General features: G+C 38.9%; 1 protein-coding gene across 1 annotated transcript; it reads left to right on the top strand.

Annotated features, from left to right (window-relative positions):
* Positions 1–829: 829 nt before the first annotated feature.
* Positions 830–12767, top strand: LOC146455529 (uncharacterized). Its single transcript, XM_085094273.1, has 5 exons — positions 830–1523; positions 9110–9553; positions 10257–10434; positions 11179–11372; positions 12210–12767. Exons 1-5 carry the CDS (start codon positions 1492–1494, stop codon positions 12376–12378), a joined length of 1017 nt encoding a protein of 338 aa, XP_084950399.1. The 5' UTR covers positions 830–1491; the 3' UTR covers positions 12379–12767.
* The last annotated feature ends 9213 nt before the right edge of the window (positions 12768–21980 follow it).

Genomic DNA, 21980 nt, shown 5'->3' on the forward strand with positions numbered 1-21980 from the left:
CATGAGTCGGTTCCATAGAAGTTTTTACTGGCACTGCAATCGGAAATTTCTTTTTCTAGAACCTTGAGGCTGACATTACACGAAGTTATAAGATAACTGGCGATAATTGTTTGAGCCATAACGTGCCGCTGTGATTTAGCTATTGGTTCATCGTATATTGACCATATTTGGGGATTTTTGATATTGAAAAGCCAATAATTGATCCGGAACGTGATAACGTGTAATACTAATAACCATTCTGATTCACTATAGCGTGCTAAAAAGAAAACAAAAATAAAAAGGGACTTCACTAATGACTGCACTAATGAAGGTCGTGCATGAGTTTCACGATATCCCACAACGGCTGCGACAACCACTGACCAAAAAATCGTAGCCTCTGGTAACGAGGATGCCTAATGATCCAGAGACTTTTTGGCGTGGTCATACAGAGAAAGCAGAATTACGCAATTACTCTTTGTATCCAAAAAAGTAACCGGGGAGAACCATGCTTTTTCAGAGATACCGTACAATTTCGAAAGTAACGGCCCTCGTTACTTTCGTATTAGTGCTGGCCAAAGGGGCAGCTACTATCGGGTAGCCGCTACTTTCGGATGGTTAATACACGTTTGTAACTTGTTAAAGGCGTCAACCCACTTATGCATGTTGTGAACTCTCCTCGTGAACATAGCAAACTGTAACACCAAAGAAAAAAAAAGGCCCAAATATTCGGCAAGTAGGAGTTCCAACTCGTCCGAAATCAGTCACTAAAGGTAGTTCAATTATAAAGCGGTTGAGAAGGTATGCCCATGTCAAATTTACATGGCAGCATCAACGTCAATATCCTGTTCAAAGTGAATGTTCATGACAGAAAAAAAAGTTTCTCGTTTACTAGACATGTTGCCCGTAAGTAAGTCCGGCTAAGTAAGTCCGGCTTCACTCGGCGTGCGCGTAGAGTACTAAAATATCGCTCGCATTCTGCAGAGGGTCGGAGGTTATTGGCAGGGTGCAGAGGATACGTAACAACTTGTGAGTGTTGCATTCAGCTAGAGCTTTAACCACGTTGTCAGGAGTTCAACGTCTGCGTCCTGAGGCGATGGGAGGTCATCAGCATAAGACTGAAGTGCATCTTACAGCTAATCGAGTTCTTGAGAGACGACCAGCTTTGGAAAAAGCAGAGGCAGAGCAGAGAGGACAGTGTTTTGTCATTTTCAAGGCTGAAACAAATGTCCGTCTGGGTACTTGAGCTAAGTGCTCTAGTGAGGAAACCGCAAGGGCCTTCTCGTAATACATCTTTAGGCGTTATGGCCTCCACGTTATTGCGGTGCTCCTGTTGGCCTGCCTACTCTCCTTGAAATACAAGGCTCGATGCCGAATTTCCTTTCAGGATTAGCAGCTTTCTCAAACAATTGTGGAAACTGGCAAATTGCGAACATTAACTCGCTTTACTTTCGCCATCCCAGTTCCATGGAGAGCTGCTGTACTGGTTTTGGACTGAACAGTTGGTCATGAGAGATGGCCTCAAGTGTCTCAAGTGACGATAGAAGGTAACATACCAAGAAAAGCCTCACTGAAATGCTTCATGTGGTTCGTCCCATCTTGTACGGCAAAGACTCAACAAAAATGTTAATTTTGCATTGGGAGCCTCCTTTTCTGTGACTGCGCGCAAAAGCTGGTTTTATTAAGAGGGGGAGGGGGGGGGGGTTCCGGAACCCCTGGACCCCTGCGCTGGGTAAGCCACTGTGTATCATTTGACCCTGCTAACACTGCTGCTTTTAAATGATAGTTTTCAGTAGGACTTCTTTAACAAATCACATCAGTAACTTCCTTAAATTCAGAAGGTCGTTCTATGTTATTTAATGCAATGTTGATATAGATTGAACAGTAATTAGTACGATCGAGGGCGCAAGCCTGTTGGTGATTTTCACCGTAAGAAAGACGACACAAATGTTTCTGTTCCAGTCACTTTTGTTACGCTTAATACTCCAACCGCATTGTAAACCGATCGAAATGGACAGAATTTATTTGTAAGATGGTATAATAGAGTCCAAAACTATATTACTTGAAACATTACATCAAATGGAATACGGCATTTTATCATGGTGGAATTGTCATTTTCGAATGGCCACCACTTTCGGGTGGGCCGTTACTTTTTTTTAGGAGGGGGGGGGGGGTACTTTTGGACTTCAATAGGAGGATTAACAATTAACGCTACTTTCGGAATTCTACGGTAGTTAGGCTTCCATTTAGGAAAAAAGAACATACATTGCTTTGTATTTTGGTCTGCTTTCCTCTGCATATTCATAAACCATGCACAAATGACTTCTATGTTAGTAGGAATCACCCTTGAATACGAATTCGAATGCACGACGATTTCTGCCATCAGCTTTTCCCGTCCATTTTAAACTAAAGCGACCCTTAACTTTCTTAGACACCTAACGAACTAGGCATATTATAAATTTACGCAATGGTGGTCATATGAACTTCCGCTTACTTGTGTATTGAGGCTTTTGCGAAGAAAGCGGCAGTTGTTAAGTGAGGGAGAGAGATGATATGATATTGATGACGATAATACCTTATTTACCCACAAGAAGTTCCACTGTTTTGTCTTAATCGGGCGAGCATTAAAATTACAACTGTGTAGTTCAAAGGCATTCTATGAAGAGTGTAGATATATATGTATTTACAAAAAAGACATCACGGATAACTGTGTAAGGCCTAACAGATCATTTGTAAGCCCTCATTTAAGTGAAGTTTGACATCTGTTTCAGAGACTGGGACTCGGAGGTCATTCTTTCCGGCTTAGGGTCGTTTCACATCTTAAGTCCGAGGTGTACAAACAAACTTTCTTGTCAATAATTCGAATATTGTATTCCGTATTTATTGCGAGTTTGAAGAGTTTTTAGGGGACAGTGCATAATTGTTATTCTGAATTCTACACATCATGAACGCTTAGTGATTAAAACGTCATTTTACGAGCATGTAAAATTGAGTAGATATATAGGGAAGGTTTGTATCGGGAGAACACTGACAGGACATGTTCCTTCATTTTTTTCTGTACAGGTTTCCTCAGCCACTGGCGTGTTTCCCACTCTACATTAAAATGGTTCTTTTGTTTTCGATGTGTTCTAAAACATATAGGAAAACAGGGAGTTAAAATGCTTTCTAAAAAAATTGGTATGTTTTCAATATATACGATTTTGTAAACAAAAAGTGATGAAAGTAAACGAAATACTTAAATCTCGAACGTTCTGTTTTTCCTCCCTTTCCAAAGAAAATGAAAAATGGAAACGTGTGTTTGTGGGTGTTTTTTTTTTTTTTTTTTTTTTTTGGGGGGGGGGGGGGTGCCTGTTGTAGAACGTCAAAACTTTTGGCCACACCTTTTCCACAAAGTAGATCAAGGTGATTTAACCATCAATACCATTGGCTCTTTCTGGACGGTCGCTCAACTGGAGAAGCGTTTACTTGTAGTAGAGTAGCCAACCCAACCGAAAAAAAAATGGCCTATTCGAGTTTTTTTTTCTGCCGAATACTCTAATAAAATTCTCGTAACAGTTATTTATGATTTTTCCACCACCAATTTATGATAAAAGCCGGTTAGTTTCTAAACCAACAGCTCCCGGTTGCCATACAGTCAAGCTTATCGTCAAGCATTATAAATACCCGCGCAAAAGTAAACGCAAAGTATACGGAAATGAACTTTAAAACAAATAACTCAAACCCCGAGACGTTTAGTCAATCTTCCCTTGGAAATTCCACACTAAATTGCAAAAACATTCTACCCTCACAGCACCACATAACGATATACCGCAAATATCGAAGTATTTCCCGCCCTCCCTCGAACCAAGAATCAGAGGGGGGGGGGGGGGGTGTACAAACCTTCCCTGTGCACACAGCAAAACTTGCACGCATGTTATTCCTCTGTTTTTATACGAAGCTCGTATTGCAAAAATCCCATAGCAATAGCACATTTTTATTAATTTGTTTATAATTCCGCAAGGCCTGTGGATATGTAGCCTTCTCTGCAACTGAGCAACTTGTTGGACCTCACTGGCTCTTAGGCTTCCTCACTGTCAATGCGTAGCCTAACTGGGCGTACTACCTTTGCAACCGTAAACATAACAACTGGGGATGAGCGACTGTATTGAAACAGGAAGCCCAATACTACAGCCAGTGAACAATAATACCCTCAAGGAAGCTCTAGCTTCATAGGCACATGTATGTTCTCCGGAATAGGCAAAAAGGCCATAAGCTGAACAAGTTAAATTACCAACATGGCTCACATAAGTCTTCTAGTAAAATGTGTGCAACAAAAGTCGGCAAGCAAAGACTTGGCTTTGTGAGAGATCTTCCATAGTATTGTTAGATGATAAAATTGCCAATGATGACAAATATTTACAGCGCAATTATTTGAGGTTAAAATAGTTAAAGGAATTTTATTTGGTGTTTGGACTCATTACAAATTATATTTCGGTTTTGGGAATATCACAGAAAAAGACCAGTTAACTCGTTATGCATCTCTCTAGAAATAATACCTTGTAGTTCGACTTAGTTATTCTTAATGTATGATTAACGCATAAATTCTCCTGTCATGAATTCGGTATGAGCAGCTGTACGTTTCCGCGGAAACACTTGTGATCGTAAAAATATTTTCAATTAAGTTTCCTACAAAAGATAACATCTTGTTTACCTTTACTTTTTATAAGTTTTTCCTCAACTTGACCTTTCGACGGTTTATTCCAGGAAATTGTTACTGTTCTTATTTTTAGTCAATTTTGGTAGATTTTCTGAGGTTCTTTTACCGAATTCATGGTAGTTGGTGTTCATTTTAAAGAGGAATATATGTAAATAATAATATCGGTTATTTTAGGGTCAGTTTCGAAAGTAAATACTATGGTGTTAGGGTAATTGTGAAGATAAATATCCATTTTTGTAATTCTGCTATTAGCCACGTACTGGATGTATAATTCGAGCTTTAAATTTATTTTGACCACGTCCCCCTTTAATTTATGGAAGCTTTTAACCAATCACTTTCGATGAAGAAGGCTAACACCTTCATTCAACTTTTACTGTTTTTCAGATTATCTTTGTGAAACCTTATTGTATAAGTCCGAACTTTGTAATTTTTATATTGGTCTCCCTGTTTTGTATTGACTGGACAACTCAAGTTTCATGATGATATTTCTCTAGAAAGATGTCTTTGACTTGGTTAATAGATCAAAGGCACGGATGCAAATAAGTTTCTTGCAGCCAATCACAGAAGGCTTGCGTAAGATTTAGTTTGCGTTAAGCGGATGGTTGTCGAGCCATCTAGTTTTAGTAGAGAAGTGATTGTTGAGCAGAGTAAGCTGAACTTATGTCAGAGTAATAAAGAATAGCAACTGAAGAAGCTATTGGATCTTTGTTGAAGTGAACCCAGCTAATTCCCCGTAATAGGTTCTCTCAACAGTATGACTAAGAGAGGATGAGCTATGAGCCATGTTTCGACACGTACACTTTATTCACGAGTTAGCCACACTGAGGCATCCTTGGATTTTTTAAGTAGGCTAAATAAACGTTGCATTTGTTATATTTATATTAGAATAGCAATTGTTAACAAAAGTTCTATCATCCTGTCAATATTTACCATTCTCCTGGTCATTCCCAAGTAATATTCTCCGAAATTCGTCATTCCACGTTCCTCTCCTTCAAGCGAAGACAAACCTGGGAAGGTTATTAAGCAAGGGAAACCTTATCTTTGTCTTTGCGACCACTCTCGTAGGCGACGACCAGCTGTAGTTATGACCACCATTGCAAAACCCAGTTCGAATTGTCACTGTTAAGCTGTCTCTATAGCTAATCAAAAGAAAGCCGAAGCGACCGCGACCACTTTTTGAAATTACCAACCGCGTCTTTTCCTTTGTTTTTTAGTCCTCGTAAGCCGACCAGTTAAAGATTTTGATACGTATTACGGCAACTCGTTAATAAAAGTATTTTTACTGGCTTAAGAACATAACTTATACTTTCCTAAAATTTCAACATGCTTCCTTTATGACGCCAAAAACCAAAGAAATCGGTTAATGTTCGCGTTACTTGTACTACATTACAGGTAGAAATTACATTGTAAGCTCTTCTTGCTAACACTCTCGTAAGCGACCATCATTGTGAGACCCCGCTTGGATTTTCACTTAAACTTAGTAAATCAAAAGCTCATAGGCAATTTACTCTTTTTGTATTATGTAATGTAGATATATACTTTAAGGGGTGTATCTTATTTTTTCTGTACTGCTTTTGTATATTATAAGTTCAAAAAAAAAAAAATCACGTTTGTAGTGAAATGTAAGTAATTACGCGTAAGTTATATTGTTATCTATATAATGTGAGTATTGTATTATGAGTAAAAGTGTAAGTACAGTAGGTTATTGTAAGTACTGTAACGTGTGTGGTTGAAAAAAAAAAAGTCAAAAGCTTTCGTAAGCGACCACTCAAAGATTCTGATACGTCTTAAATAAAAGTAAACTCTTCGTGATCACATTTACAGAAATATAGTACTGCCTAATGATGTTCGTCGGCAGATAAAGATCTTGAAATAAAATTCAAGATGATTTACCGCTCTGGTTAGTGACCAGCTTCTATTGTTTCAGCCTTTGGTCGCTAACGATCGCGAGTTTGCATGTAAGCGAACAGCTCTCCTCGTGACGTTACTGGAAACCGATAATCGGAAATTCAATCGATCAATCGATATCAATCGATAAAATTAGTTAATTGGTATCGATTGGTATCGGCCAATCGATGACCAATCGATAACCACGCAAAAACCGTTCATCGATTGCTATCAATTGGCTTAGCAACTTTGAACAGACGTCACGCACGCTACCTGTTCGATCATCCGCCATTTTTAGGAAACACCAAAACTAAAATGGCTCATCGCTTACTACTATGATGAAAAAGAGGAACGTCTTTTTTATCTTTTGCTGCATATTTTATTTCTTTTAGACGCGATTGGCGCCTTTATAGATTTTTTAGCTTGTATGTATGTGATCCTTGTTCTAAGTACGATTAGCCTCGAAATTATAAGGCTTGGTATTGCTGCTTTTTTAAGTTTCATTATTTTGCAGCAACTCATGCCGCTGCTGTTGGTAATTTCATTGTTTGCAAAAGTACAACTTCTGTTACCAGAATTTTTCGGTGAAGGCACGATGTAACCACTTTCCGTTTTTTGACGTGTATAGATTGGCCCATGGAACAAACTTTTGAATTTGTAAAAAAAATAAAATTAAATAATGACCGGATTCCTGTGGACGGGGCATTAACGTTAAAGAAAGAGAAGAGAGCATTGTTTTCCTGTTAACATTAAATTGAAATGTGTTTATTATCACTGCGTACAAAGTTGTGCTTTTTATGCGTCGATTCCGGTCCCGTCAATCTGCATCCAATCGGTACCAATTTACCTATCGATTGGTATTGATAATCGATACCAATCGATAACCACACGAATCTTCGCCATCAATTGGTCATCTATTATCAGTATCAACCGATTAATTGATATCAATTGGTATCAATTGATCAATCGATTGTCATCGATTATCGATTCCATCGATTGGATACCCCGGGTCTTACTAATCTCGTTTTTTCGGTCCGCATCTAAAAGGCTTCAGGAATTGATAAACATGATAACCAGAGCTGGTACCGTAGCGACAGAAGCAGTTAAAATATCTTCCTTAAGTTTAATTGCCATTATAATTGTTTTTTCCATACTTGCCTCATTAAAAAATTCTCGACACTTGTGAAATCACCCATGCGCGCGTTAAGTTAAAATTAATTAGTATGATTGTAAAGTCAAAACCAATATATATATATATATATATATATATATATATTAGGCCATACCCCCAACACCCCCTTCCGCCCGCATCAAAAACAACGAGTAAGTACAATCAGTTTGAGCGCTAAGCAAAAGAAAACACATAAGACAAAGTTATTTTTTTATCTGATCGAGTGAGACAACTGCGCAAATTATCTTACCAATCACAGAGCGAAGTAAAAAAAAAAGAAGAAAAACCAAAAAAAAAAAAAACGCGAATTAAATTCTTTTGAGGCTCAATATACCCATTCGGGTCCATTCGGCTAACGCAATGTTGTACCCAATTCAAATCCTTTGGGCATAAAATGTGTTGTTCTAAGCATTTCCATATCGTTGAAATGTGAATGCTACATTATAATGCAAATGTAATAAACAAATAATCTTAACCCCGGGGGATTTGAATTGAGTAAAACATTGCGTTAGCCGTATGAGTCTATTGAAAACGGTCTATGTGCTGCAATTTAGTGGTATTTTTGAGGTCTCGAAAGATACGCAATTTTTTTTTTTCTATTTAATTACACAATTTGGTTTGTCTAATTTGATTCTGAAATACTAACACATTTATTGTGACCCAAAACTTGCAGTAAAACGAAGTTCACGTTTTTGTAGTACCCGTGTATATCAAATCACTACTTAATTGCTAAGTAATAACTTAGTTTTTAATATTGAGGACGATGCCTACTAATACAAAAGGTTTTTTGTGCGGCTTATGAATATGCGGGAAAAGCAGATCCTAATTTTCTTTTTCGATGTTAAAAGCAGTTACTAAGTTCTCTTTTCTCCGCATAAATACCGCGTAAAAAAATCACTGTAAGGCACCATCCATAAGGAAACCTGAGATGCGTAAAAGTAGACACCGTAATAATAACAAGTTTTCGAGCAGTTTTCCTTTTACCAGGAGCCAATCAAAAATGGCACATCACCCATGTTTTCACTGCCGAACTACGTTTTGATATCAACAAACTGTAATCGCATTACAATGTTGAAAGCGGCGGAATTTTGAAGAGTCGTACTTGGAAAAGAACATCCGGTTTGATCATCTCTGCGTTCATCATTAACTTGCGAAAAGCACAGTTCAACTAATCACAGCTAATCAAATCCTCTTTCAGTTTCGCATTACGTTGTTGATGTAACAGTCCCAGTGTAATCATGTCCCGAAGAGTTTTCGACAGCGTTGATTTGAGCGATTTCCCTCCTGATTTTGCTTGCGAGGTTTGGTAAGTCAAGAAAACTGAAGTTCCCTTTTCAATTCAAAAACCGATTGAGAGTATTTTCTTGTGTTCGTTGCAGTACGTATCCAATGGTTAACGCACAAACATCCAATCCATGTGGCCACTCAATTTGTGGTCACTGCTCCGAGGAACTTAAAAAAAAGGGGAACAAAACCTGCCACAAGTGCCGACAGCAAAGGATTGGTTTTTGCCGCAATATTTTCGCGGAACAGTTGTTAGAAAAGATCAAAGTTAAATGCAATGGATGCAGCGAACAAGTTGCCGTAAATGACGTGGCCGTCCACGTGCGACAGTGTACAGAGGTTGAAATCGAGTGTGATCTTTGCAAGCATACAATGAAACGAAGTGAGGAAGAAAGGCACCAGGAAACATGCCCCAAAGGAGAAGTGAAGTGCAAGTGCGGGCTTAAGTTGAAGCGCGAAGAAGAAGAGCTGCACAAAGAAACCATGTGCAATATGACCAAAGTCCCTTGCCCCCTGGGCTGTGAGCTAATGGTAGAGAGGTATGGCGGTAACAGAAATCTCTCTGTATTTTGCCTTAATCTTTTGTTTCTGCGTTACAGTTGCGCTGAACTAAAACAGCGTTTCTAAAATGATATAGCCTTGGCATTTAGAAGATCGATAAGTTATACTGTATCACAGTACCTTAGCGGGGATCACACAAAGCCGCAAACCGCGGGCCAGTAAAGTAACAAGTTAATAGTTTCACCGGGCCATTGTTGTTCCTGCATTACAACCAGATCCTTCTCTGCAGACAAAATCGCCTTTCCGGCAAGTGCGAATGTCGGACATTTGATTAAAATTGTACGTTATGGCTAAATTAACGTTTTATTGGCGGCCTAAAACCACGCTTAGGAAGTTGTTTCCTCATAGTGGTGACCGCAGTTCTAGAGAGAGTTGATTATAGTCCTACTCGTTATCTTTGCTAAATATGGCTATGCGAAATAACAATCTTAAGCGTCGATTAAATCTATTATAGAATGTGGATCATTACTGGAAAACTTTTCAAGAAACTTATCAATTTATTTGAACGCGACTTTTCTGCTAAATCAGTTGGTAATTTTGACTTCCTGATTCTTACAAAAAAAATGTGTACACGAATTAGTAGCCTTTTTAAGGATGTCTTCAATTTCGTATTTTCTCATAATAACAAGCTAAAACAAACAAACTAACATTGAACAATATTTTATGATCCCCTCTCTCAAGATATCTAGTGCCGTCACATTGTTTGACATGCAAGAAAACGATTGAGGAGTGCAAGGTGGCTGGCTGCGGCCACAATGTAAGACGACAAGATTTGCAAAAGCACACCGAAGACCAGCAGCAAAGACATCTGCGACTTTTACAAGCCGAGAAATCAAGCATCCTGTGGAACGCGGAGAGGGTAGGCGAGAGAAACTGAAAACATATATAGTATATTTACATATAATGAAATAATGAATTGAAGACTTCATCAGCTATTAACGTGCTCAATAGATAAACTAGGGTAATATGTAGATTTTCATAGTTGGATTATTTGGTCGAAGACATTTATTGCTACTCAGAGTTTCATGGGGATAAAACATAGTGGAAAATAACTATGTACAAGACTTACATAGCCTAATTCAAAAACGAAGTTTAAATTCTACAGGAAAATTTTGAATTCATGGCATGATGAGGTCTGTAAATTATTTTATTGCTCGTGGAATGGTTGCCCCGAAAATTGGACGAGAACGAAAACATGCGTTAAAAAAAAACCGTTTACAAAATGGAAAAAAGAGACGCCAACAAATAACAGAGACACGGATAATAAAACAAATGCACTAAAATTCCAGTACGAAATCCCGGGACGGTTGTTTTGTGTATTTTGTTGTTTGTGTTTTCCTAAACATTTTAGGTTGGTTTGGGCTAACTATCGGATTTGCTTGATAGTCAAGAGTTTAAAATCAATAGGCCGTGTTACCGGGAGGAAGTCTGTGGGAGTGAGTGACTGTATTGATAATTCTGAAATGTAGCGAATATGTAATGGTAAAATAAGAGGTGGAAATTTTGTAGCAAGTTAATGAAAATCTATTTCACACACAAACACACCATACTTTGCGCAGACGAAGCTACAAAACAAATAATGAACAATTTGCGTTTATTGTAGGGGTTATTAGGTGTTAAAGCAATCCGAACCAGCCAGAAATGCGTTTTCCAGTGGAAAATTCCTACGGGGATGAACGGCAAAGTAAAGTCTCCCATCTTTACAAAATTTGAGAGGCGGTGGCAACTTTTATGTGACGGGAGAGAAATCAGTTTATGTTACGTTCAAGGCCTGGAACCTATAGCGGTTGTCCTGACGTAAGTTTTTACTGCCATAATAATGATAATAATTACTCCATCCCCTGACACCATCCTCGAGCCAAAAATGTCCACATAATGTACTGATACTGAAATAAATAAATAAATAAATAAATAAATAAATAAATAAATAAATAAATAAAGATATAACTAATATAGAGAAATTGTTAACACTTCATTTTGTCCCTGGACCAGCTTGTTAGTTTGCTTTAATTGGACAACCGTCTTACCTCGCAGATTTTTCTCCACTGTGCCATGGAATTATCTTGTTGGCCGTTAAGTTATTAAAAAGGAAATATTAGAAGAAATATGGCACACCATAAGTTGCAAGAAAAAACACCTCAAAATAAACCTTTTATGGCTATATTCTATATAACTCCCAAAAAATAGATGGCATTCAATTAAATACCAAGAGCACTTGCTAAAATCTACCTTCTCGGCATAGTTTTAATTTTAAACAGCGCAAAAATATCCCTGTATTAGTAGGCACCACCCATAGGACACCCGAGTGCTAGGGATGCACAGAACGTATGGGCAGTGATAAGCACAAGCGCTATCGTATCATCGACTTTGTTGTTTTAAAAAAAGAAATTGGCGTAACCATGCATTTTTCAGAGATATAAAGCTTCGTAGTGATCAGTACTATACATTCCTTAGTATTCTATCACTCTAAGAATTACTGTTTCTTATTTTTCACATAAAAAGGATTCCCATAGCCCTGGCTAAAATCTGCTTTTTTTCTGCATAGTAATAAACTGCGCAAAAATACCTCTGTATTTGTAGGCACCATCCTTAATACTCAGAAACAAAAGAGCTTAATAATATCTCTTTCAACAGTTTCATTGTGAAGACCAGTGGCGGCCGGAAGCTTTTATTCAGAGACGGCATGGCGTTCAGGGTGATAATGAAAGAAGGGGAAAAAGTGGATATCCAGAATGTAGATGACCCGGAAGTAATCACCGTGAAAATTGAGGTGACAGAGCCCGCATACAGGAAAAATCTGTAATTCACAAGTCTATATTTTTTCTCCTTTTGTTTCAAATTTTGGATTTTTTTACGATCATTTTTTCTTTTCTTTTCTTTTGAGGAGGGAAACAGATTTCTGTTTTAATATTGTTTTGCACATAATGATTTTGGCTACTCCATTTTATAAGCCTCCTCGTTCAAATGATAAATGTATACTTGTGAACAGGGCCACTGTCATTTCAATTTTTCTCAACACGCTACGAAGTCCTCTATTAAAATGGCTTCCAGTAAAATTTCCTCTAATATCGTGTAGTAAATCTACTAATCAAACTTGCCAGTCTACAGAATAGAGCGGTTTTCAATTGTGTCGACAGTACTTTCGCGTTTGCCTTGGTTTAGCTTTAGTACGCTCTGTGATTACTTACCAAAATTCGGGCCATTTTCTCAACCAAGCAAAACCGAGTATGAATATCTGTCGTGGGTCGTGGGTCGTGGGTCGTGGGTGGGGGTAAAAGTCGTGGGTAAAAACCAAAACCAATCATGCCTCGTTCGTACGAGTTTTCGCGCGCGTGGCATGTATTTGCCTTGTGATTGGTCAACGCAATCGTTTTACTGATTTTACGAAACTAAATTGAAAACCCTTCTCGTCTGACTAGATTAAGAGATAAAAAGTAGCATCAATTATAAATAATAGACTGATTATTCATTGATAATCGATGGGTAATCGATAACTAATTGACAAGTTTTCTCTCGGAGTAAACGTTTCCCCTCTAAGGCCGTTGTTTTGACCTATATACATGTAAATAAAAAATTACTTGTATTTCTTTATTTTCCATTAAGTATGGTTTGTGTAGCCACGAGAATTATATCGATCGCTAAAAAATACAATCAACAGCTAATCGCTGGCTGCCAATTTCGTGGCCTATCGATTTCCTGTTACTCATTGATCACCAATCGATTACACAATTAATACTCAATGATTTCATTGACGTTGAATTGACAGTTAGTCTATACCGGAAGTATTAATGTCAGAGAAGTAGTAAGCTGAAGAGATTTCAATTATTAGTTGACTTTGCGTACATCAGAAGTAGTTGTTATCGTACACGCTTTCTGGTGAGCTCAAGTGTTGAAGTACATGCCAAGGTCCCCTAACTCGTCTAAACACGTCACTGGCACCCTGGCATAAGATAATGGATGTGAATGCGTTCCCTGTAGCTCGTAATATGCACGTTTAATAGTCCTTCCATGTTTCAAAATCTTAACAATGGTATACTTGACTGCTTATCTGCATTAATAATCTGTATATAGCTGTACATATGTACATGTTTACTGTTGTGTTCTAAAGTCATAACAATGACCTATCAGACTGGATATCTACATGAATCTTTTGTATATAGATGTACGTACTATTTGCAACATATTTTGCACCAGATTACTCATTTCATTACTCATCATTCATTACTTTCAATGGTTCGCATCCTTTCATCGGTATGATATCCAAATTTCAAAAGGACCCAATAATCAATGGATTAGGCATACTAATCTGCACAAAAGTCTGCGAATAAATTGCACGTTTTGTTTATACGCTTTGGTCTCTAATGTTTCTGTCTTTATAACACAGTTATCGCTTCTTGATAGTCAGTTTGGATAGAAATCAAATTAAAATAACATTAGCGTTGGCCGTAAACGCGAAGCTACATCTCTCTATTGTAGCTTCAAACGGATGCTTCAATTAGTAAAGTCTCTGCGTCATACGGTGGCAGTTTTATTAAGTCAGCATTTTTGAAGAGTCTTGAAGACTGTGTCGGCGTTTTAAGGACTAGTATAAACGAAGTTGTAAGGGAATGTTTTTATAATAATCTTTTTTTTTATAAACGGCGTTTATAAGGCGTCTTATAATCGCCGTTTATAAGGAGTCTTATAATCGCCGTTTATAAGGAGTCTTATAATCGCCCTTTTTATAAGGCGTCTTAAAATCGCGGTTTATAAGGCGTCTTAAAATCGCAGTTTATAAGGCGTCTTAAAATCGCCGTTTATAAGGAGTCTTATAATCGCCGTTTGTAAGATGTCTTATAATCGCGGTTTATAAGGCGTCTTATCATCGCGGTTTATAAGGCGTCTTAAAATCGCGATTTATAAGGCGTCTTAAAATCGCCGTTTATAAGGCGTCTTAAAATCGCAGTTTATAAGGCGTCTTAAAATCGCGGTTTGTAAGGAGTCTTATAATCGCGGTTTATAAGGCGTCTTAAAATCGCCGTTCATAAGGCGTCTTATAAGCGCCGTTTTTAAGGCGTATTATAATCGCGGTTTATAAGGCGTCTTAAAATTGCGGTTTATAAGGCTTCTTAAAATCGCGGTTTATAAGGCGTCTTAAAATCGCAGTTTTTTAAGGCGTCTTAAAATCGCCGTTTATAAGGCGTCTTAAAATTGCGGTTTATAAGGCTTCTTAAAATCGCGGTTTATAAGGCGTCTTAAAATCGCAGTTTATAAGGCGTCTTAAAATCGCCGTTTATAAGGCGTCTTAAAATCGCAGTTTATAAGGCGTCTTAAAATCGCGGTTTGTAAGGAGTCTTATAATCGCGGTTTATAAGGCGTCTTAAAATCGCCGTTCATAAGGCGTCTTATAAGCGCCGTTTTTAAGGCGTATTATAATCGCGGTTTATAAGGCGTCTTAAAATCGCGGTTTATAAGGCGTCTTAAAATCGCAGTTTTTTAAGGCGTCTTAAAATCGCCGTTTATAAGGCGTCTTAAAATTGCGGTTTATAAGGCTTCTTAAAATCGCGGTTTATAAGGCGTCTTAAAATCGCAGTTTATAAGGCGTCTTAAAATCGCCGTTTATAAGGAGCCTTATAATCGCCGTTTGTAAGATGTCTTATAATCGCGGTTTATAAGGCGTCTTAAAATCACCGTTCATAAGGCGTCTTATAAGTGCCGTTTATAACGCGTATTATAATCGCCGTTTATATAATCGCGGTTTTTAAGGAGTCTTAAAATCGCGGTTTGTAAGGAGTCTTATAATCCCTGTTCATAAGGCGTCTTATAATCGCCGTTTATAAGGCGTCTTAAAATCGCGGTTTATAAGGCGTCTTAAAATCGCGGGTTATAAGGAGTCTTACAATCGCGGTTTGTAAGGAGTCTTAGAATCCCTGTTCATAAGGCGTCTTATAAGCGCCGTTTATAAGGAGTCCAAGGAGTCTTGGAGTCTTATAATCCCTGTTCATAAGCAGTCTTATAAGCGCGGTTTGTAAGAAGTTTTTTAATCGCCGTTTATAAGGAGTCTTATATTCGCGGTTTGTAAGGAGTCTTATAATCGCCGTTTATATGGAGTCTTATAATCGCGGTTTGTAAGGAGTCTTACAATCCCTGTTCATAAGGCGTCTTATAACCGCCATTTGTAAAATGTCTTATAATCTCCGTTTATAAGGCGTCTTGTAATCGCCGTTTGTAATATGTCTTATAATCGCCGTTACATAAGGCGTCTTATAATCGCTGCTTATGAGAAGTCTTATAATCAAGGACTATTACAATTCACGTTTATAAGGAATGTTGGAAGCCGTTAACGTTCATAAGGTCTTTTTTCAGTTATGTATGTATATAGAGTCGTTTGTTGGCACTGAGTTATATACGGTGGTCATTTGTTATATCACTAGCCCTTTTTATATAAGGGTCTGTGCCCAGCTACTGATAATGATCCTTTTCGTGTCTAATCAATACGGGGTTTTAGGAAGACGGGGCACTAGTGTAGCTGAGAATGAAAGATTATCCGAGTATCTTTATTGTGTCAAAATATTTAGGGCCTGTTCACATGGCGGTGGGGGACCCCGGGAAGGTGAGGTACCCCATCTACCCGGGGTCAGAAAAAAACAGGCCTTCAAATGCAACCCCGGGGCGCTGGGGTGAGGTTTAAAAAGCTATTGCGTGGTCGCTAAGTACATATATCAACAAAGAATTCAGAGACAATTGCCCGGACGAACATCACCCCACCCCACCTCCAGCATTCACACGGAGAAAACTCACCCCAGCTAAGCGGGTTACCCGCCTCGGCTGACCGGGCAATATGGCTCGGTGAGGTACCCCACTTTTTGTGAACGCGACCAAGAAATAAAGAGAGATTGTATGGAGAGATTGGTAACCCCACCGAGGCGGGGTACCTCACCTTCCTGGGGTCCCCCACCTCCATGTGAACAGGCCCTTAGGGGGACCCCGGGAAGGTGAGGTACCCTGCCTCGGTGGGGTTACCAATCTCTCCATACAATCTCTCTTTATTTCTTGATTGCGTTCACATGTGAAGTAGGGTACCCCACCGAGGCGGGTTGCCCGGTCAGCCGAGGCGGGTAACCCGCTTAGCTGGGGTGAGTTTTCTCCATGTGAATGCTGGAGGTGGGGTGGGGTGATGTTCATCCGGGCAATTGTCTCTGAATTCTTTGTTGATATCTGTACTTAGCGACCCCGCGATAGCTTTTTAAACCTCACCCCAGCAACTCGGGGTTGCATGTGAAGGCCTGTTTTTTCTGACCTCGGGATAGGGTACCTCACCTTCCCGGGGTCCCCCACCGCCATGTGAGCAGGCCCTTACACTGACAACAAATGACAAAATCGAAGTAGCTACCTTTGATTGATTACCAGGAAAACCACAGAGAATAAGAAATGAATTCAAGTGTCGTTAAAACAAAAATAACTGAACGTTTTTGGGATGCTACGATCAGACTTCTATGCGAGTTAATCCTTTCCAGCTGTAATGGGGTACGGAGATTGGTAGAGAGCAGTGACTTAACGACATGGAAAATTTCAAGACTTTGGACCTGTAAATGGACAATGTTATGGTGGTTTACATTTATTTCGAGAAATTATTGCTGTCTTTTTTTTCCATGGAAATACTCAATTTTCTAAACTGCCATAAAATTTCACTCGTGAAAATCCGTAGGGTCAAAACTGACAGTCGTGCTCATTTCACTGTATAGCCTTTGAACAGACTCCTTAGTGGGGTGTAGAACGAGGAGAAACTATATCCCTTTTGGGAGGTTGTTTACCGGCTAATTTCACTGCGTTCTATTTATTTGTAACTTTACAGCTCATTTTAGAACGGTCGAATGATATCTTGCCGGACTTTTTAAAATCGTTGTTGTTACGTAGCTATTAATTTGATTAACCCTTTCACTGCCAAATTTCTTGGACCCTCTGGACAATTATCTCGAAGTAGATGACCAAAACGGATTTAGCTGTCCTATATGAAGATCTCCTTTGAAATGTTCGCTGTTCTGCAATAACGAGGACTCAAGTTTATTTGTGACGTTACCTATTTGAACCGTTGTTGTTACAAACACATTCTAATCGGTAAGTTGTCGGTTTATAAGTGTACTTTCGGGCCATTTTCCACTGCAGAAGCTCCCAGGCTGGCATCATAAAGCTGGAATGGAGAGTAGAGGCAATTCTCTGAAAGAATCCAGAGGTGAGAGATGATTTCATAGCGACTGGGACGCCAAAAGTGTTCGTATCGAGTCATGGTGGCTCACGAGTGAAGTTGTCTCTCTGGCCGTTCTGTGGGTGGATTCTCGGACCTACCTAGGCAATTTGGAGGAGATTTGACTTGCAAAGAAAACGATATGTGCGATATTTTGCCAGTAGGACCGGGTGGCTCGACACTACTGAATTAAGATGGCGGAACCTCCATTTCGTCGTTGTATCGAAATTACCCAGAATGCAGCTCGGGCGGCAAAGGGGAAATCATGGGCTTTGAAAAGTGGCTCGAATCAAATAGCTGATGTTCGAACAGCTGTACGCGTGAAGGGCAAAATTGGAGATAAATGCTTAGTCATGAGATTAAGGTTTGCTGCCATGAAGGAATTTTGGTTTTAAAATGAGAGTTTGAATTAAAAAATTGGAAGGAAAGATGTGTGTTTTTCAGCTTTGTCGATGCAGCAGAAAACGGGCATTTTTGGTTTTGCTTGAAAATAAATGTTGATATGGAACGGCAAACGGAAGATAAACTCAGTTTATTTGCTCTTAAAGCCTAAAACACTTACTAATTAACACTATTAGTAGACCATAATAACCAGATTTCTGGATTTTAGAACGTGGCCAATCTTGAAAGTGGTAGCCTCTAAAACAGCGACATTAGTCGCCTTTAGCGGTGAAAGGGTTAACAGACTGATTTTGAAGCTTAAGGAAGGTGTCTCATAATGCAGAGGTCTTTTTGCACAGTTTATCACCCGGTTACACGAGAAAAACAGATCTTAATTAGTAAGGGTTATAGAAATTCAAAAACAAAATAATTCTAAAACGCTTTAAAATGCAAAACAATGTATCGATTGCGCAATGGAATAAATGTGATGGAATTTTTTTTAAGACTGGTGATTAAATGAGGATGATGTATTATTCAGTAAGTAACACAGGCATACTCTGAAAAAAGTCCGAGTGCTCCTATCAGGAGTCGAACCTAAGACCTTCCAGTTGCTAGTTCGGATAATCTACCACTGAGCTACAGAAGACTCATGGGAGCTAAGGCCATTAAACTAGGTTCTTGGGGCAAACAACCTGCATACTGCTAGGATAGGGATGTCATGTGTGGCATACGCGCAATGGAATAAATGTGATGGAATAATGTATGCCGATTAATATTATGTTCCAAAAATGGAAGTTGAAATAACTTAGAAGAATTCGTGCTTAACCCCCCACCACCCCAAATTTATTATTTCAATACCCCCTTGTGATCTTTTTTTTTTTTTTTTACTTAGTCATGATCCACGCAAAACTACTTTCAATTACCTTCGTTAAAGTGCCTATGAAGTGGAAAATTTCTTGTTCTAATATGATAGTTTATTATTTTCTGATTCTTAATATCTAGGTTTTAGGCGGTAAAATATTCACAACGCAAAATAAATCGAACCGAAAGTCTCAAATTTGGTACCTAAAAGTGTCTCCATCTTGCGCGCGGCCAAAACGATGCATTACAAAGCTATGACGTAGTAAATACTTCAGAAGTGAAAAGTAAACAACTCTTCGAGCCATTTGCTACGTCATCAGCATTGTCTTGAGTCCACGGGACACGATTTAGTGAATTTTGAGGTTCTTCGGAGGGCGAAAAATGTCGGTTTTAGCCGCTTTTGACAAGTTTCTTTTGTCATTTCGTAATCAGAACATAACAAGCTTCAAAAATACGATAAAAAATTTACTTCAGAGGCACTTTAAGAAATCAGAGTTTCTCGGACAAGGTGCGCAGAACGTTTGCGCAGTAGAAAAAGGAGACACCGTCCTTAATTCAATGAATGCCCTTAGTAACCTACATTGATTGCTGTTCATTATTATCATTTGCCTTAAAACATTAAGTGTAAGACAATTCATTAATTTGTTTACCCACTGCCCCGTCCCCTAGGGTAAATTGCCTTTAGTGTAACTTTCGCGAAAACATGAGCATGCGATCTCATTGAGTTGCTCGTTAGTCGTTGTAACTCTCCAAAACTTTGCTTTGATAGCGTTGTTTGTTAATGGGGTGAGATAAATTAAATATCATCGGTATAAAGACTTAAAACGCTTTAGTCTGGTCCCAGTAACAAAACCTTCGTAAACAATCAAGTACCTCCAGGATTTTGAACGAAATAGGGAATCCACTGACGCTACGGCTACCGACGGGCCACAAAGCGCTTGCCGGGATAAAGCGCGGGGACCGGCTCTTAATTTGTTATAGACAGGGGCGTTTCTCTCGCGCGGCAAGGCATGTTTTATACTGTCGAATCTCCCTTTGCGACCACCTCTCCTTAGCGAGTAGTCTTCCAAAATACCAAACGTTTCCAAGTTAGTAGAAACTTCTCGTAGGCGAGCGCGACCACTTTTAGGGCAGAAAGTTTGAAGTTTTCTTTTGTTTCAACCTCTTTTGAGCGACCACTTGACAGATGATAATGTGTTGCTGTAAAATTATCGCATTCTGAACACAAACTTAAGTCAGACAACACAGAAGTAACAAATAAAGGATTAAAGTTGTAGCTATAGTGAGACTTATCCCATTTGTCGTATTAGGTAAGATTATCAGGAGCAACCCATTTAAAACGTTTTTGATCTTGAAATTCGAAGTTAAAATATTTTTGTTGCTAGTAAAAATTGTTATACGGGTTTGACTGAGAATTGGCACATGGGATAAGTCTCTGCAGAAGAGAACTTTTGACGACTTACATTTTTCGTGGCTGCTTACGGGAGGTTCGACTGTATTGGGCGAAGCTAGCGGAGGGGTAGGGGGGGGGCAGTTGCCCCCCCCCCCCCCCCCGCCCCCTAAAACAAATTAGAGATTTTTTTTAACCCTTTTCACTTTCTGGAGTGTTAAGTGTAAACTTTACTGTGATTAGTTTACCTTTCCAACTTTCACAACTGACTCGCTCGTCTTGATGAAACAGCAAACAAAAAGAAAGCACGGTTCAAAGATAAAAGACCATTTACAGCCCCCTATTTTCTCAGTCTGATTGTCAAGTTTTGGGAAAGGTTATGGTTCCAGATAGAGACAACTGCTCAGGCTGTGGGAACCACAGTCATAAAACCACGCACTGTTAACTCCAGCATCATCGTGCTAAACAAATGAATGGTGCAGCCCCGACCAGACTGCACATAATTATTAAAAAGGTAATGTTTTCTTTCTTTCTTTTTTTTTTTTTTCTTTTTCTTTTGTTGACCATGTAATAAAAGAAATTGACGCCACATTTTGACGATGTCAACAAGGTTTGGCGCTTGCAGACAGGCAAACAATGACAATGAGCATAGAGACCCGTGATAAAATTAAACACTAATAAGTTCCTCACCCTTGATCTGAAGAATCAAATACTACACCCGTATCAGCTGAAGTATCAGCTGTGAACGTTCAATTTCAGCTTTAAGGCGTCTCAAATATTTTTTCTCTGCTCTCAAAACTTTGTAAGTCTAAGGCTACAGGACTAGATAATATTGTTAAGGGAGTGCCCGGATTTAATTGCAGAGTCTCTCACTTATATATTTAACCGATCCCTGTTAACTGGTATTTTTCCTGATGAGTGGAAGTCTGCTAGGGTTACCCCATTGTTTAAAAATTCTACTTCTAATTCTAAACTATCGACCAATATCAGTAATCCCAGTCGTGGCTAAAATATTTGAACGGGTTGTGTATGACCAGTTATACCACTATCTCACTGAAAACTGTATTCTTTCTCGTTATCAATCCTGAATTCATGCTAGTTGCGTCGAGACAGAAGTTATCAACATTTCCTGAAATTCCTTCTTTCAGTATAAATGACCATCCAATGGAGCAAATGTCATCCACGAAATCTCTTAGTGTGCACATCGACCAAAACATGAACTGGGAATGTCATATACAGAACATTTGTAAAAAGATTGCTCCTGCTTTGGGCGCAATTAAGCGAATAAGACATCTTATCACCTTTTAACATATTAATTAATGTATATGACGCCCTAGTTCAGCCACATTTTAATTACTGTAGTGTTGTTTGGGACAACTGTGGCAGTGGTCTCTCTGAAAAGCTCCAGAAGCTCCAAAATCGTGCAGCCCGTATTTTAATGTGTGCCAATTATTACTCTAACATCGATGAATTGTTCCGGGCACTGGGTTGGCGTAAACTAAAATACCAAAGAGTGGAATCAGCTGCTATTATGATGTACAAATCTTTA

The sequence above is a fragment of the Pavona decussata genome, unplaced genomic scaffold, assembly GCF_977016875.1.
Source record: "Pavona decussata unplaced genomic scaffold, jaPavDecu1.1 SCAFFOLD_273, whole genome shotgun sequence".
Lineage (NCBI taxonomy): Eukaryota > Metazoa > Cnidaria > Anthozoa > Scleractinia > Agariciidae > Pavona > Pavona decussata.